General features: G+C 33.9%; 1 protein-coding gene across 1 annotated transcript in view; it reads right to left on the bottom strand.

Moving 5' to 3' along the window:
• Nucleotides 1-2,936: 2,936 nt before the first annotated feature.
• Nucleotides 2,937-19,587, bottom strand: part of LOC110111162 (C-terminal binding protein AN-like) — a 28,562-nt gene continuing 11,911 nt past the window's right edge. The window contains exons 4-7 of the mRNA XM_020842916.2: nucleotides 13,483-14,253; nucleotides 13,319-13,366; nucleotides 10,746-10,862; nucleotides 2,937-3,387 (exon numbers count right to left, since the gene is read on the bottom strand). Of these exons, the coding sequence (XP_020698575.1) occupies nucleotides 3,313-3,387; nucleotides 10,746-10,862; nucleotides 13,319-13,366; nucleotides 13,483-14,253 (1,011 nt within the window). The 3' untranslated portion in view covers nucleotides 2,937-3,312. The remainder of the gene's footprint in view (nucleotides 3,388-10,745; nucleotides 10,863-13,318; nucleotides 13,367-13,482; nucleotides 14,254-19,587) is intronic.

The following is a 19,587-nucleotide window of genomic DNA, read 5'->3' as shown; positions in this document are numbered from 1 at the left end:
GTTTTGGTCTAGGGGTGTAAACAAGTCAAGTCGAGCTCGAGTTACATTCGGCTTGGGTTTGAGCTTGATTATTTAATTGAATTCAAGCTTGAGTTTGAACTTATTCAACAAGTTCGAGTTGGCTCATTTATTACGAAATAGAAAAAATCATTCTGATTTAAGTAATTAATATAATAAGATGGTCAAAAAAAAAAAGAGAGGAGAAATTATATGAAAAGAAATAAAGAAATACTTAATAGTATAAGTTATGATATAATTTTTAAATATAATTTTTTAAATATAGAGGAGAAATTATAGGAAAATAAATAAAGAAATACTTAATAGTAGAAGTTATGATATAATTTTTAAATATAATTTTTTAAATATTTTGATTGTAGAATGCTTAAGGATTTATGTAGTCGATTTCATGTAGTGAGATAAAAAATTGATATTGTTGATGTAAAATGCTTATTCAGAGTGGATTGCTCAAAATTGCAATTACTTGGATTTTATTTTGGATATTTTTTTATTAATTTATTTTTTAGATCATAATTATAATTTTTATTTGATCATTATTATTTATCATTTTAAAAAAATTAGGTTAAAAAGCTATTTTTTATAGTGGTTTTAAATTTTTTTTTTTAAATTATATTTTTATAATCACTTTTATAAAAAGAGCATCAAACCCAAACGGATTCTAAACAATCTAAACCTTTAGGCTGCTTTAATGCTCCTATTGACGAACAATTATTACGTCCTCCGATCGGACGCAGAGGAATGTCCGGTCGGAGGCCAAATCCCGCCAAAAAACTAGTTGTACCGAGCAAATACCGAACAATACCAAATAATAACGAGGAATACCATCATTTGAAGACCCAATACCGAGTTATACCGAGCTAAACCGAGAAATACCGAGTTATACAAAAATTGTACCGAGTTTTTCCGGTTCAACTCGGTATTTCTCGGTACAGCTCGGTATAACTCAATATTGGTCTTCAAAGAGCGGTATTCCTCGTTAATATCAAATAATACCGTACAAATACCGAGTTTTTTGGCGGGATTTTGCCTCCAACCAGACGTTCATCTACGTACTTACACCGGACGTAATAAAAGTTCCAATTGACTCTGTATTTGCTTTGATTATAAGAAAGTCGGATATTTATTTTAGTTATATTAAAATTGAACCAAATAAATTTAATTATATTTGCAATGTGATTTTGTTCTATCTATGATTTAGGATTCATTTGGGACAACTTTCTTACTATTTAAAATAATTTTTTAGTATAAAAAATTCTAATTTAAAAATTTTTTTAACTAAAAAGATATTTTAAAAAGCATTAAGAAAGTTGTCTCAAACGAAAACTTAGTTCATTCAGTTCTACCTGTAATCTGATTTGATTTAATTTAGTTTAACAAATTCTTGAACCGGTCAGTATGAACCACCGAAGAATGAACACTCATAACATTACATAATATTCACCTTGATCAAATTTTGTTTGAACCTTAATTGAACATTATTCAAATCGAAATCAATCCAAGTTGGAACCTTATTCAAACAAAATTTTAGCAAAAATTGATCATGATTTGAGCAATGTTCAATAATAATTTAAATAATACTCGATTAAGATTTGAACCGTGGTTGAATTGTATTGCTTTGCCCTCACTATCAATACTGAAATTAGCTCATTGAGTTAAATGTTTGCTATATCATTATAGTGTTGGGGTCACATACAAAATTGATAGGGTGAAGGAGAAAATAGTAAGGGAATTTGAAACTAATGACTTTATTATGTTCAACATTAGATAAAACGACAACATTTATCATTGTGGTCTTGTTGCACTAATAAGTGCTTAAAGAGAGTTGGAGTTCAAATATAATGCTATAATGCTACAAAAGTTGTAAAAAATAAAAAAATAAAATAAAAAATAAAAATAAAAATAAAAACAAAACAAAAAATAAAAAATAAAAAATAAAAAAAAAATAAATAAATACAAAAGTTGTGTTCAAATATAATGCTACAACATTTATCATTCAATTCAACACTACAATGCTATAGCAAACATTCATTATAGCTTTGGGGTCACATATTAAATATTGAACATCTCCTTGCAATTTAATGCTATAATGTAGTTAATGGTTCAAATAGAGTTGAATTGAATGATGTAACAAATATCAAAATTATTTAATTGACATTTAAATGATATAATAATTATATAAAAATATAAATTTATGATTAAAAAATAAATAAAATTCATATACAAATAACATATTCTATATATTTAAATTTAAGCATATTCAATTATTAAGTACAATTTTATTTTATGATATTTATATATCTAACATCTAAAACTTTAATATTATATACTTACCATCCATATAACAAATATGAGTGCATTGAATAAAATATGAAAATTTATAGAATAATATGAACAGTAAAAATGAAATATAAAAGTGATATATTTAATATTAAAATTTTAATGACAGTGATGATTGATGGTTGGACTTTTTTTTTTGGGACATTTAAGGGACTCCAGTACGGCTGAGAGGAGAGGAATTGCTTTCGTCGACCGTCCGCCGCAATCCCGATCTCGATCGAGCTGATTTTCATTTACAAAAATAATAATACCTTAAACACATCTAAAAGTTGAGTCTTTTAAAAAAACAGACTCATTTTGTTTTTAAAAGCAAAAGATAAAAATAGCTTAAGAATACAAATCATACTATATATATATATATATACATCTCAAAGAGCCACTAGATTTTCATTTGGGATGGCTTTCTTACTGCTTCTTAAAGCAACGTAAGATTTTGATCAACTTTCAATATTTTTAGTAGTGACTAGTGACAGAAATAACAGCCAATAAAAAATAATATTCCTAATGGATGACAACTACTTTACTGTTTTTTTCAGCACAAGCAGGTAACAAAATCATAAAAATTGAGATAATTTACAGCATAGTCATGAGAGGATTCTTTATGATTCAAGCCACAATTCAAAGTAATACATTGAAAGCACAAGCCCAATTCAAGAAAAACAAATGTCTACATAAATATACAATTGGTAGTGACCTTCCAGAATATCAACAAGAGAACAAAGTTACAAGATACAGGATATGCAATCTGCTATGAAATTGCCATAAATGAAGGACAGAAGAAATTAACAAGGAGCATATGAAGTGCCACTTTGAATAAAGAGAAAGATTTCTGAAATTTGAACATAAAATATGAGGAACAGTTACCTTGCAAACACTCAAAACTGGAGATCCCACAGCAGAATTTAAGATGGATCCAAACAACAAACAAACACACTTTGGTAAATCTTAGATGATAAATCAGTCAAGCCATCGAGAAATCCCATCCTCTTCACCCACAGCTGCAAGAATCTCAATGTGCACATCCAATACTGCCTGCAACCATTAGCAAAACCAAGTCAATTTTAGGCAACTCATTTTGTTACTTAACAGAAAAATCACAAAATTTTATGTCAATTTAGATTCAAATTTACCAAAATGAACCCATAATGACTCAAGTATGATAATGATTTTTTTTTTTAAAATTTCATTTTAAATAAGAACTAGTATACACACACTTTTTTTATTTGTAAATTTGATTAGAATAAAAGGAATAAGAATCACATCACGCATGATTCTTCATTTTTTGTGCATCTAGTAATTTGTGTCATCGACTTGTTCACGAGTAATTTTTGAAATTGGACTCAATTTAGAGTATATTTTACATTTTGGATGCAACGACGAAATTCACTTCGTAAACAGACATCGTCTAGGTGACAACGCGCAACATAGCTTCCGCAAACGGTTGATTTTGAGCACTTCTGCTTGATTCGTTTATGTGAGGTCTCCCCTTAGGTAAATTTGATGTCCCGAATATATCGGTCCATGGTTTAAAATTGCACAATATGAGGTTCGCCTTTGCGCAATTCCAATAAAAAACGCCTCGAGTTTTTTTTATGAGGCTCGCACCTCAACTTGGTTGAGGCCCGCCTTGAGGCCCGCCTCGCCTCACTGGCATTAGGCTTACGCCTCACGCTATATATATTAAAACTTACATAAATCTTGAAGTAAATGCCCGACATTGGACTCTATAGGAAAGGAGGAAGGGGAGAGAACATTTCATCATAATGATGATTCAAATGAAGAACCCCTTAGTGATAACAGTGCTGATGACTTATGAATTCTTATGTGATATGTCATTGCTATTTATTTTTGGAAATTTGAATTATATATTAATGAAAAGAATATTGGGATTTGGGAAAGATAGAATTTTGAGTTGAACTATATTTCATGTTGTCTTATTATTGAGATATTTTGATTTCACTTCATATCTTATACTTTTTTATGTTTTATATTATTCCTCATTATTATATAAAAATTTATCATTTTATGTTTACGCAATCTTTTAATTTTGAGGCTTACGCCTCAAAACGCCTTGAGGCTTACGCCTCGACTCACGAATGTAAAACGCCTCAATACCCAAATACGCAATTTTAAACATTGTATCGGTCTAGTCCGTTTGACAATTGAAATTTGTTTCGGGTAGTTTTGTAGAGTGTCCTGCTTGTTGACCATTGTGCTCGTCATCATTTTCGATTGAGTAGTACACAAGTGACTCTTCTTTGATGATTCTAATGTCCTGAGTGCATTGGTGTAATCAATTTTGCAATCGAACAAAGTTTGAGGTGGTTCCATGCACGATTAAAGCATTTTGATGTTCGCTCCGAGCGATGTTTTCGTTAGCTATCCATCAACAGCCATTATCTCCCTTTGTATTGACTTTTGGAGTATAAGTAGAGCTCAACAAATACCAAAGTGAATTGAACAATCCTTGATAAGAGTCATGTTTATGCGAATATCAACCAAAGGGGACTCTATTATTAAAATGCCACATGGACTCGGATCAAACATGATCCACTAGGACCACTACCATAGGATTGTCAAATGGGTTGATGGGTCGAGTTCGGGTCCTACCTGAAATTGATCCATCCCAAATCCAGTCAACCCAAAACCCGACCTGTTTAATAATGGATTAAAAGACCAACCCGAATCCGACGCTTTCACAACCTGAATGACCTAAATCCGACTCGTTAACTCATTTTGGTTAAAAAATAATAAAACTTATTAACTATAAAATTTAGGATATTTAATAAAAAAATAAAAAGATTAAACCCACAAGAAAAAAATATGAAAAAAAATATTAAGTGGGTCATTTTTGGATCAAAAGTGGGCTTGCGAGTCAACCTGAACCCGAGCCATTTAATGAATGGGTTGGAAAACACAACATGAACTCGAATTTTTTGGGTTGGGTTATTTATTGACACTCCTATTCTGCCAAGAAGTGGGTAGAGTTGACAAAATTCAAATAACAAAATGAAAAAAAACTCAAACTCAAGCCCTCTTATGATAGTTGTGTTGAAAGTAAATCTCAACCGAATGAGTCAATTCTCAAAATCAAAATTTTCACATTATGAATACAAATATTTGCTTAAATGACTTCAACGTCACCCCAATGATAGTCATGTTTAAAGACAATATCAATTGGAGGGGTCCATTTTTAAAAATTGTATTTTCATGTTGTAAATATAAATACACCAAGTGATTTTAACATCAACCCAATAATGGCTACATTAACAAAAAATATCAACAGGAGGGAACTACATAATTTCAAAATGCCCCCAAATTCCAAATCACTTAGGCTTAAATTCCAATAAAATATAAATTTTAATATTTATAAAAAATCCAAAAATATTCAAGTGAAATTAATCTCATAGAAACTAAAGCAAAATCCATCTACAATTCGCAACTATTTATCAAGTGTGATAAATTTGAGAATAACTTCAACTCATAAGAGCAAATATCTTGAAAAGCATATTATTAAGTGATGAGGACATCGGACTATGGAGAGTCTACAGTAGGAGAGGCTGACGAATTACAGCCGTGATTGAGTCGATATATTTCTAATTTTTTGTTGTTTGTATGAGACTTATTTATCATTTATGTTATTAGTTTTTTCCTGTTCTGCCCTCTACTTATGTGATGTGCCATGGGCATTGTTGTCTTTTGGTTATTCCCTTTGTTTGGGCCTATATATATGGCTCCACCACCGCATGTAATGTTATGATGTTTATGTTATAAAATTATGATTTTGTGTGATCTTATTCTCTTGGAGAATTGAGAGTGTGAGCATGAGAAGTCCTTGGAGAAGACCAAGCATCACCCAACAGCCTTTGGGCTCTTGGTTTTTATCTAGCTGAATGCCCAACCCCCATCTCCTGCACCAGCCGAGCGTCTCCCACCTCCACTGCAGCCCCTACAGTCCACAAAATTCTGCCTCACCACCAACAACAAATGCCCTTTCATTTTTTCTCTTGTGACCCTTAATATTTCAATATTAAATGAACTTGAACCCTTGGTATTCCCAAGCATAATTAATGTGGAAATCAATTTGAATTTTTATTTAATTTGTGGGATTTTCACACCACCTTTCCATCTTCCCAAGCAACCCTCATTAAGTTTCAACTTTTTCCCTTCCAAAGTAAAACATTAATTCCCCACTTACCCATGCACAACTAATTACAATTCAAAGCTTGTAATTAATTGGTCAAATTTCCCTTAATTACTTATTCCTAATCCCAAGCCTACCCACTCCTCTTCCCATGTACTGTCATTAATTACCAAGCAATTCCATAAGCTCCACTTAATGTCACCTTGATGGCCTTCCCCTTTTCCACGCTAGCCGACCCCTTCCCCTTCCCTCTTCCACTTCATTTCTTCTCCAAGTGACTGTTTTTCTCTCTCATTTCAGCCACACTCAAAGGAGAAATTAGTGAGCATTCAAATTTAAATTCAGCCAACATCAAGGATGAATCCCATAGAAATTTGATAGCATTTTGCAAGAGAAGCAAATATATGAAGATAGTCATCAAGGAACTCAACTACGTTATTATTGAGCTAAGTATCTAAACCATTCTCCTTAATTATTCTCCTCTTAGCCAGATACTTGGTTAGCCTTCATTCTTGGTAACATTGTTGCAAGTTTGTTATTTTGAAAGGACTTCATTTGCATTGTTCTTTGTTGAATGTTGTGCTTGTGCTGATTTACATGATTTATGTCTCAATTATCTTATCATTTGTAATGTCAAGCCAGTACATGCAAGTGTTCAAGTAACTTCACATATTTCTAATTCAAATAGCCTACCGTTCTTACTGTTTTGCAAAGTTTATGTTGCTGCATTTTAATTCATTCTAGCAAGAAATCTCTCTTTGCAGGACTTGATCATTCAGTCCTGCATCACTAAGATTCATTTTCAAAATAGTCTATCAGTAGTAAGGACATCATATGTCATATAACTGGTGATTTTGCTGTCAAATGACACCATAGATAAAAAAATTATGATCGAACCCTCAACAAAAGGCTCAATTAAACCATACTCAGAGTTAGAGTCCGCATACTCCCTAATGGTTAAAAACCCTTTGAGTAATGAATCATAGATTATACTTGATAAGACACAAAGCCTGCTGTTAGTCAAAGTCTACTTGAATTTATCCCCTTAAACAAACATCTATCCCAAGTCTTCAAGACTACCGACAAGGATCATATGGTCAGGTCAGATCGACTACCTCCTCTGACTATAAAGACTAAAAGTTCTGATAATCTTAAACGACATAATCATGAGATCTTGATCGAGCTCATCATCATTCTCTCCACCATCCATTTTAAGTGTAATGTTATTTCAAATCATAAATATCAAATTTATTATTACTATAAGTTCGGTACTTAGTAACTATCTAATAACTAGTTATAGTCAAAAGTGCCTCTTCGATCACCGAAGAGATAATTACCATAGGTACTTGCACCTAAGAAAAATCTGAACTCACATTATAAAGTCCTCAGAAAATGAGGGTAATGCCTTTTCAAATCTAATCAGTCTTTTAAAAATGTAATCTGAATATCCATTAAAACTATCCTAATGTGGAGAGGCCTAAGAGCAAATTTTTGGAGCCCACATAAATGAAGAAAAGGTGATTAAGGTAAGCAAGGTAACAAAAGGCCTTTTTCCATGCATTACCAATATTGTGGTCATACCAACACCAAATGTTGAAAGCTCCACCCAGACTTGAAGCCAAAGAAGGGAGGAAAGGGATAACAAACGACTAAGGGTATACAGAAAGAGTGCAGATTGGTAGGGTGGAATAAGAGAACCCCAGACTCAATTTAATGGCTCATAGAAGCCACCCAAGAGGTAAAAGCTACATAAATCAATCAATGAAAGGGTTGGACAGCAAATATGGCAGTAAACTATCCTCCTAAAACTTTCCAAATTGCTGCCACAACCCGTCCAAATAATAAAATATTAATTTGGCATACAAAAATAGCAAATAATACCTCTAAAACAGTTCTAACGACACTCTAAATAGAAAAATAAGTAAAAAAAAAACGTTATTAATATAGCCTGTAAAATAAGGGCAATCCCAAAAAAAGCCAGGAGAAAGGGGACAAAAGGTGTAAGAATTATACATAAATACAAACAACTACATGCTGAGTAATGGAGTTTACTCTCATATAATACCAATTGGGAAGCTAAGATATCCACGTAAAATAAAAAAAATATATGAATATTAAAGTATCTTAAATGGTATAACTTAGATGATGTTCCTACAACAAATGTATCTCATAAAAATGAAATAGATAAAATAAGATATTATTTGTACTGTATAAAAGAATGCTTCAAAACTTCTTATGTGGTCATCTTTCAATAAAATGAATTGTCAAATGCTTATTTAATGATTATGAAAAGCATAAATTGATTTTTAAATGCCGTTGTCACGAAAAAAATTACAAATATTATGTACCTACTAAGTTACATTATATCTCACACCTACTATTTAGCAAATTTATATAGATAAGGATTCTATAGTTTCAAGAGTGAGAGAAGGGAGTTCAAGAATTACCGACGTGGCTACAAGTAACAAGTATTCAAGATTTGTAACTGTTAAAAAAATTACATTAGAATTGTTGTATTTTTCTTAGTATAGAATAAGCTTTATATAGTAGCAACTCTTTCATTGTATTGGTTGATGATATCTTTAAAATGTTAGTAAATTTTTTTGGGTATCAATTTTAGAGTTAGTAAATGATATTTAGAAACACCGTCCAACTGTATGTTCTTGCTTGATACTCCCCTGATCGTGAGACAACTAGGCAAAGAGGTAAAACAAGGAGTTAGAGGTTTTTTTTTTGTCAAGAAAAAAATTCAATTTATTTACGAGAAATGTTAGCAGAAAACAAGAGTAACAGGAAGCTCATAGATAATCAGAGCAACCAGTGTTGCAAGCCTGCGTAAATCCATCTTCGCCATTCTTACGAGAAACGCAAAACAAGGAGTTAGAGGTTGACTGTGGCGAGAAAGAGTTGACAAGCTTTTGTTGAAGTCCAAATTAGTTGGAAAGGTCAGTAGAGGCTACTGTGGTTGGCTTTCTGATCAGCAATTGGATTCATAGATAGCATGAGTGAGGGCAAATTATATGCTAGGAAGACGAGTTTTTGTTTGACTCCAGCTAGTTTAAGGATTTACCAAATCACTAGGTAAATGCCAGCGGGATTTAAGCATGTAAGTTTGATAGGAATCAAAAGGCATTGAACGAGTTTAAGGATGGATGGTTATGAGATTTGATGAGTTAGGATGGTGCAGGCCTGCAGGGTCACAATTTCAAGATATGTGCCTGTTATAGGATCAATCAATTTGTTCAAAGAAAAATATGATAGCTTGATCGAATCTTGCATTGATATACTAAATTAATGAGGTGAGAAGATAAGATGAGGTAGAAAAAAGGATAAAACAATCCACATGCAAAACTTAAAGAAAAAGCACTCAATTAGCCTAACGAAAAAAATCAATCTTATCTTGATGTTCAATCATATGAATACAAGCCATGATCTTATTTATACAAGTAGGGATATAAAGTTAAGACAAGAATTTTAAATCCAATCATATCAAACATTTAAATTCAGGCCTAATATTATCAAAATAAAATAACATTAAAAAAAAAAACCAAATAAAAAAAAAATCAAATCAAACAAATCAATTAAAAACAAGAAAAAATTCGGGCATAATTGAATATGTTACTAAAAAGGCTTGAAAATTGATCCAATTAAGCTCCTTCGTAGCCTAGTTCAATTCTTTTCAGTCGGGTTTTTATAACTGGCTGAATTATATTGCATCAATCAGTCTTTCAACATATCATACATGCATTTTTTTGCCACCCTGATTTCAAAATTAGGGTTCGTTTGCACGCTCTACAATATTGCTCTACATACTAGCAACAATGCTAAATGATCAAGCAAAACGTTATTGCCCGAATATGCTTCTGCCCCGATATTATCGGGCTAGCCGGGCCGGGTCGTGACAAAAACAAGAAAAAATTCGGGCATAATTGAATATGTTACTAAAAAGGCTTGAAAATTGATCCAATTAAGCTCCTTCGTAGCCTAGTTCAATTCTTTTCAGTCGGGTTTTTATAACTGGCTGAATTATATTGCATCAATCAGTCTTTCAACATATCATACATGCATTTTTTTGCCACCCTGATTTCAAAATTAGGGTTCGTTTGCACGCTCTACAATATTGCTCTACATACTAGCAACAATGCTAAATGATCAAGCAAAACGTTATTTCCCGAATATGCTTCAAAATATTTAGTAGCCCACTAAACCATTAAGAGACTCCAGTGCAAAGAAGTTAATTACTCACCAATGGATTTCTACAATTGACCAGCCTACATTCTTCAAGCGAATATCCTTCTAACTTCCAACTCTCCCACACGTCAAAATTATAACTCGCAAATACGAATTCCATTCTTCTGTTTATCTGCCCAAAAAATAAAACAATTACAAACAGATTTGTAAAGAAATATCACGTAACTTTAAAAGCAGCTAAACAAGTAAAAATATCATTAGGGCCAATTGTACCGTAGCTCTGCAGTCACAGTAAATGCCTCATCGCAAGGAATATATTACACTATATCAAAGATTTCATCCCAACTCTATGAACAAAAATTGCTCACCAAGTCATCCAGAAACGAGGAATAAATAATGTGTGTTACAAAATTTTAATTACAGAAACTATAGAATGAGTGGTAAGGATGCACCATGTTGTATTAATGAAACTAGCAGAAATCAAAGGATGAGAATGCAAAGCCCATTATAAGCTTCTAGGAACAAGTAAACTCTAGAAACATATCAAAGCACCGACATATTGTTGAACCAAATACTAATCAAATAGAAAAAAAAAAAAAAAAAAAAAAATCACAAAACACTCTTTCATCCTTGTACATTTGAGAACACAAAATACCATTTCCAGAATCTGGATGATATCGAAATTGGTGATGCTTTGCTATGGTGCATCTGTTATTATAGGAATGAGAAAATAATCAAAATGGTCCATAAACTCTTTGTGAGGGATAAAAATGGTCCCAAATTCTTTCGAGGGACCAATTTGGTCTCTCAACTCTTTAAAATAAGATCTTTTTGGTCCCAACATTCAATATTGAAGTAAACAGTGTTAAATGTAAGGATATTTTAGTCATTTTTAATTAAATATTTATTAAATATAATTTTCAAGTAATTATATATATATTTTTTTAAAAAAATTATTACATTTTTCTTTAATAAAAAAATTAATAATAATCTTAGTTTTAATTTCAAAAAATTTTCATATTTTATAAAACATTATTGATAAAAATATGTGTGAAGTTAAAAATAATATATATTTGCATGTGATTTCTCTAAATCAATAAATATCATATTTTATAAAATATGACGAAATTTTTTGAAATTAAAACTAAAATTATTATTAATTTTTTATTAAAGAAACATTTAATAAGACTTTTTTTTTTAATTTATAATTAATTGAAAATGATATTTAATAAATATTTAATTAAAAATCACTAAATACCCTTACATTTAACACCATAAACTTTAATATTGAATGTTAGGACCATAGTTGTCAATGGCGCAAAATAGCGCGCGTCATGGTGCACGGTGCGGCGCGGCGCACCTACGGCGCCATGTTCATGGCGAGGCGCATGTGTTTAAAATAGCGCGCGCTATTTGCGTCACATGTGAGCCATGGTGCATCGTGCACGGCGCAAAATAGCGCGCCAAATTGTTTTTAAATTTCATTATACTTATGAATATTTTTTACAAGAATTTACAACTTAACAAGTATGATTCTTATTGATTGCTTACTTGAAGTGTTTCACTAGAAACCATGGTTTATAGGCATTCACCTCTTAAATTTTTTTTTTTTTAAAAAAAAACTCGGTACCTCTAGGTACATGCTCGATACCGCTATGTACATGCTCGGTACTGCTAGGTCAAACCCCGCCAGGGGACAGCGTCCCCTTGGACCCTCGGCGGCCCAGCATATTGTTGTATTCATCATCTTTAGTAATAGTTGTTAGTGTTAGTCTGCTTCTTCACGAGTTCCTGCTTTGTATAAGTTTTCTTCATGAGTGCATGCTTTGATTGGGAGACATTGGACTCTATAGTAGAGGAGGAAGGGGTGAGGACTTTAAATGTGAATTATTGTGTCTTGGATAGCTTGTCTTTCATTTTTAATGATATTTCATATTCATGCTTATTATTTTATAATTCTTATATAGTTTGCGCCATGTTAAAAATGACGCGCGCCGTGCTGTGCGCTATGGCTCTAAAGGGACCTTTGCGCCATGGTGCGCCATTCGCTGTTAACAGGTATGGTTAGGACAAATAAGGTTTCATTTTAAGGAGTTAAAGGACCAAATTGATCCCTCAAAGGAGTTGAGGATTATTTTGATCCCTCACAAAGAGTTAAGAAACCGTTTTGATCCTTTTCTCTTATAAGAATATTAGCGACTTTTTTTATCACATAAATCATTAAAATGCTAATACCCAACTTCACATTTAAGACTGAATTTTAGTACAACTTCTTTTATCACATACATCATTAAAATATATTTACAAAGCTTTATTTGGATTTAAAATTAAATTTAACTCAAAGATCAAGGAACACAAAAACAGTTTCTCCATTATTGGCTCAGAACATGTGTGGATCAGAGTCAACCAGCCTTATAATGAGTAAAGCAAGGCTCGATTCAAAATTGAATTAAGTTGAAGCTAGATAAAATCAAGCTAGCATGAGATCTTATTGGAATGTATATGCATGTACATGTAAATATATGCATGCATATATTTGTATATATATTCAAAACCGTACACTGACCAAATAGAAGCAATGAATAGTACCAATCACCATAATTATTAAATCAACATAAATTTACTAACCTGTAATAGTTTCCCCCCAGCAGCTAAAGATCGCAATCCTACTGTATCCTGAAGAGAGTAGATACAAAAAGGACGCAATGGTTGTTAAGATGAATTTCCTAGGGCATGTATAGGACAGAGAAATTAAAAAAAAAAAAGACAAACAAAAAACTCGAGTGGCAGACCTTGCTCCTAAAAGAAACAAGGAATTGTGCAGCAGGATCCTTTTTAGTTATGCTGGAAATTGTATCAAGGAACCAACCAGCACCAGGTACTCTTTGTCTAGACACATGAAAGCCAGGATGATCTCTAGCACGCAAAGCTATTACAAAGCCATCTTTCAGAATTTCAACAGATTTCATACCAACTCCCTTAGTTACTGTGACTGGTTTCTCAACAGATTCCATGTTTGGTCCTAAAAGACAAACTTGCTTATTTTTAGAATCCTCAGGAAAAGTAAAACGAGAACTTTGTTCTCTAGTACTTGTGGCAGTATCATCATCTTGGTGAGATCTGTGACAGCTATCAACTCCAGAGAAATCATCAGATTTTCGCTGGGATCTTTGCCGTGCAGATCTCTTCTTACCTTTTTTGCTATAACTACTGTTCTTGCCCTCAGATCTTGAGGCAATATTTTGAGAGAGCACCGAAACTTGTGACTCTTTCAACTGACTGATCCCTACCTTTTGATTATATCCTGCATTGAACTGGCTTACATCTATCCTCTGCTCAGCATCAAAAAACAGAGGATTTTCCATTACTTGCTTCTCTGATTGCTCATCATATGCTATATCACTCTTTTCTTCATCTTCATCAGAAACATCATTATTTGGAATAACTCCATCAAGCAAAAAAGATTGCAACATACAAATGGCTTTCTCCCTTACTTCCATCCATGCTTCTTCACTGTAATCAGCGCTCCTGGGAAGAATTATCACATTCGGCATCTCTCTAATCTGAAATGAAAAAAATTCATTATCTAATAAAAGTTAAATGGGCCAGCACATCGAAGATGCGCACAAAGTTAATAGATGACATGCCAGTATATAGGCTAAGATACAGAAATTTACATGCTAACAATAGTATGTAACCTAAAAAATGACAAAAAAAGTAATGCACCAAAGTTTCAAACCACCAATTCAGATCCGGGTATTATATATAACACAATTGGTACTGTGTATAGACAGATGCATAAAAAATTGCAAGACTAAATGATGAAGATGCAAACCAACAAAACGATGATGAAAAGGCTAATGCAGCTAAAGATCAAGTCATCAAACTAATAAATATATAGCACAATCAATCATCTTTGCAAACATGCTCAATATTAAAATAAGTAACAAAAATATTCCATTTTTTTTATAGAAGTGATTTCAAACATGATTATATTTTTCATTGAAAAACACTAGCGGAAAAACAATAAGCTATATCATCGAGAGACAGATCCATCGAGATTTGATGAATGATCATAGATATTTGTAGAAATAGATGAGAAAGATTATTAGTGAATCTAAAAACAAGATTCTAAATACAACTAAGAACATATAGTAGAGCAGTTGTAGACAATATTGTGAAAATTCAGCAACGCATGGATGCATAAAACCATGAAGAAGTCATATGGCGGCATGATCCTAAAATGTCATAGTAACCCATCCTTCCTAACTGAACATTATGAGGATCATAGTAATTCATCATTCGTAAAGAACATTATCAGTCCATAACAAACCTAATCAATTCAAAGAAATTCTAAATTCACAGTTACAAATTACAAGCAAATTCCAAAAGCCTTGTCTACTATGAAGAAAAAAACTAACAGTAATATCAGCAAGACAACTTGTCCATTAATACCATTTCTACTAATCAGTATACCTAAGCTTACAATGTTCTGTTCATTTTCTGATGCTCTCACTACACAGCTATATTTAAAATTGGCAAAGAACTAATTAGTTAGAATGTTCAATAATGCTAAAACACAAGCTTTTTATGATGTGTCAGATTTTCCTAGTTTTGATTTCTTTAGAGTACAAAGTATGAGTAAGTTAAACAGTTTTTTCTGCAGGACTAAGTATATTTTAAATGAATGTGAAAAGAACTTGCACGTTGAATAAGAGCAAATAATAATTAAGACTGTTAGCCACTAAATGATCATAGAAAAGTAAAGAGGGATAACTATGCTTAGGTCAAATCACATGCTAAGAATTAAAATCATCAAAGTAATCAGAATTTCAAACGAAGCAAATTAAGTATTTATCAAATTGAATCCATAGGTTAACAATGAGATAAGAAACAAAGAAAGTCAAAACTCAAATTATACGTTTACTAGGCAAAGGTAGAGAGCTTGGCATGTATCCTTGTGCTTGAATCATAACCTACACGAGCAGAGGATTAGAAGATAATTAGAATAGGGGGAAAAAGTTCATCCTTGTCAAGGATCGGAAGTGATTTGTCACTGAACATTGGCAAGTTGCTCTTCGATTGCTTTGAATAATGTGAAGATGATGTGATCCAGGTATTCTTCGGCGGAGTTGTCTACTTCCGGGTTGATGTTGAAGAATGTTGATCGGAGAATGTCGACATTTCCTTGCTCGTTATAGAAGAATCCAGAGTCGAGTTCAGGATCGTCCATTCATGTGTGGGAAGAGATGTAGATGGAATGATTGTGATCTTCTAATCCTTGAGAGAGAGCAAGCTCAAGAGACTTGAAGATGATTTGAGAGAGGTGGGAAAGGGGGTTCGACCGATGAGAAGGAGAACCAAACGTTGATATTAGGGTTTATGTTTGAGAGGGAAAGAAGTTAAAAATCTGAAGTTAATTTTCAGATTTTAAATTAGAGGTTTGGGAATTGGAATTTAAATTAATTCCAAAAAGGGGAAAGGGGAATTAATGGAGGGAGAGAGGGAGCTAGGAGAGAGGGGCCGGCGGCTTGTTGAGGTGGAGAGGGCTTAGGGAAGGTGAGTTAATGCTTTCCTAATCAAGATCCTCAAATTAAGGAAAAAGAAATTAAATCAATTTCTCTTTAAATTTGATTTGAGCTTGATTTAGGGAACTTTCCTAAAATACATTTCTATTTTAGGAAAGATTTCAATTTTCAAAATTTGCTTGAATAATTGAAATTAAAACTTTCCCAAAAGAGATTATGTAGAAAAAGGAAAGTAATGATGAGGGGTTTTGAAATTTTGGAGGCAAAAGGGGGAGGGGTAGGCCGGTGGCTAGTCTAGGGTTGGGTGGGAATTCGGGTGTGGTGGTGGTGGGCTCGACCTAGAGGGGAGGAGGGAATTAGGTGGGTGGCCGCTTGGAGAGGTGAAGGTGGTTCTTGTTGGCTGATGGTGGGGTTTCAGTGGAGGTGGCCGGCGGCTTGAGGTGGGGGTGGTCCGTGATTTGGAGGAATAAGGAGCGAGGGAGATTAGAAAGAAAAGAACAGATAAAACTAGCCACGAACCCGGACTCTTCCAAGGTTGGTGGGTGATCCGCTTCCCTCTCCAAGGGACTTCTCTCTCAAAGTCTCTCAAGCTCTCGCAAGAACTTACAATGCAGAAAATTTTATCATTCATTCATTAACCTTCAAAAGAGAACATAAGAGCTATATATAGCATCATACAATGGACGAAAAATAAAAGACGACTTCGCCCTTTGGGCTTACACATGACCACCCTTAAGAGATAAAAAGGGGAAAACAACTAAAGCAAATACAAACAAAAATAAATAAAAATATATACATATGTCGACTTAAAATAAATCGACGCGATCGTGGATGTAGATCGACGGCCACGCCTCTGATAAACTTTCCAAGCTCCAATGTCCCCATCATTCTCCCGGGGTGGGAAAAAGCTTGACTCCATCGAGTAAGCGTCCCGGGTGCTCTCATAGATCTCTAATGCGTTGGGGTCAATCTGCTGTAGCTCATCGCGATCCAACTACGTGTCCTCTGACTCAGGTTTGCCTCTCCACCTGATCAAGTACCTCCGTCGTCCACCTTCTCTTGTGGAGATGATATCATTGTGGGCTCTGAAAATTCCATTTTATATTGTGATCCCGGCCTCTCTGCGCCATCCGTCTATTTTTATTTTGAGTGTTTGTATGACGAAGACAACAAAGAGTTTTAACTAGATTAGGTTCCGGGGGAATTTTCAAAAGGCAGATTGGGTTTTAGATAAGACACTACCCAGAGATTTCGCCCTCATTTGGTGAGGACTGAGTATGTTTTTTGGATCTGAGTTCTGGTTCTATAGGCGCAAGCCCCTATAGTTTAATTACCCCTCCGATAACGAGAGAGAACTTTCGATTAGGCTAGTCGTTAAGAGATGTCGAATAAGTTATAAACCTATTGTATAATAGTCAATATTTTAGGGTTTAAATTTTGATTTGGAATATTGAAGTTAATAATTATATAGTTTATCAGCCAAAAACTTAAAAACTGATGGTGGGGGGAATGAAGACGAGCCGATCAAGATCCCATGGTTTCGTCGTCCCGGGTCTGTCATGATCCCTAGGTCTACTTAGTCAGGAGGAGTAGTCGACCCAACTGACAGAAAGGCACCTTGTCGGCAGCTAGGGTTGCTTCGTCCAAGAATACCGTAGATTGTAGACCTGGGTTGGATGTTTGTCATAGGGGATATATCTGAATCCACTTAGCTGACAGAAGGGGCTTTATGCCTATCGGATATACCCTATGATTCCATACGCTAAGGTTTGACGGCTTTAGGGAACATACGGGGCTTTTGGCCGTGATCGTATATAGTGGTCCATTTTGGCGGCAAAAACCACCCGATCAGCGAGGCGAAACGTGCCACGGTCCCTAGTTTGGCAAGAGACTGTTTGAGGAGAATCGTAGTGATACACCGACAATCAGACATTGCTCTTTGTGAGCTGAGGTTAATTTCAAATTTATCACCTCCGCGATAAACGGTTGTGGGCGGGGTGGATGATGATTTTTTTAGTTTTAAGTTTATTTTTAGATAATTGATTTATTTCAGGATATTATTTGGAAAGATTTATTGGAATTTGAGATTTGAGACTTTGACCCCTCCGGTTGAGATTTCGATCAACAGACTAACACGGCCATCATCCGGGTGAAGTTAAGGTCACTTTTATTTTGTAGGAATTTTGGGATGCATTTTTTATTCAAGTTGATCAACTTCCGTCCTTTCAGGAGGAGGATGAAACTTGACATATTAGAGCCCGGCGCAATTCTCGAATCGTTGGATTTGAGGACTTAAAGTGTGACGATTTGGAGCCAATGCGGGTTATATCACTTTACCCCTGCGCAGCATTCTCAGACATTAGTGTTTAATTCTTAAATGCATTTGTCGGAGCACATGCAGGAATTTTTATTTAAGGGATCATATTTAATAACATAATGGGGGCATTTTAAATATTTAAATATGATCCATTTGAAGTGATTTTCATTATAGAAAATGGCCCAAGATTTCATTAAAGGGCTACGAGCGCCTTCTTCGCTTGCAGAACATGTTGCGGATTCCCCGGTAGGCGTAAGGAGCCTTTCCTAGCTTCATTTTGCATTTAGTTTGTGGTGTTTGTATTAAGGACTCCTCTAAGTGTCAACTTACAAAAGGGACAAAGCTCGGTGAAGGGGTGTTTGGCTTCAATCTCCACTACTATGATCATGCTCGTAGAGGAGAATTATTCTTTCCTTGCTACAATTTACCTAATCTTTTCCTGCATGTAGAGTTGAATTTGTTTCAATAAACTTCATTTTCTTTGACATTTTTTCTTAGATGTTCGATACCGCCGCGGGAAGTGCATTCTTCTTCTACGACATCCTTCGCTCGAGATTTAAATTTTGATTTGAATTGTATATCATCTCGGTGTTCACTATAGGTAATAATGTGGTGTGTATAACAAATCTTCGCAAACCATGTAGGAAGTAAAATCTGCATTTATGAATATTTGCTTGAAGACTCTCTGACATTCCAATGGGAAGCTGCCCATGGTTATTGGATTGGTTGTGAATTATGTGTATCAGTCCTCCCGATTTGGTACCTCTGCTTGCAAATGTAAGGTGTAATGTGTTTGTTGCGTTCTCAAACTTATTTCTTAAAAGGGTATAGGGTGACAATATTGCTTGCATAACTGATTTTATAGAGAGGAAATTGTGGTTTTACTACATTTCCCTCATTCAACTTTGTTGGTGGATTCATTGAATCCATAGCACATAGAACATATCCCATAGTCTATCAAGAAGATTGATGTAGTCTATTGTCTTGTAGATTATTGTTGATTGGGAGGCAAGTCATATTAGTTCATTGTAAGGGATTATATTCAAATCATT

Source organism: Dendrobium catenatum, unplaced genomic scaffold (genome assembly GCF_001605985.2).
Source record: "Dendrobium catenatum unplaced genomic scaffold, ASM160598v2 fragScaff_scaffold_1557, whole genome shotgun sequence".
Lineage (NCBI taxonomy): Eukaryota > Viridiplantae > Streptophyta > Magnoliopsida > Asparagales > Orchidaceae > Dendrobium > Dendrobium catenatum.
Note: the sequence above shows the minus strand (reverse complement) of the source record. Positions and strands in the feature narration are given on the sequence as shown.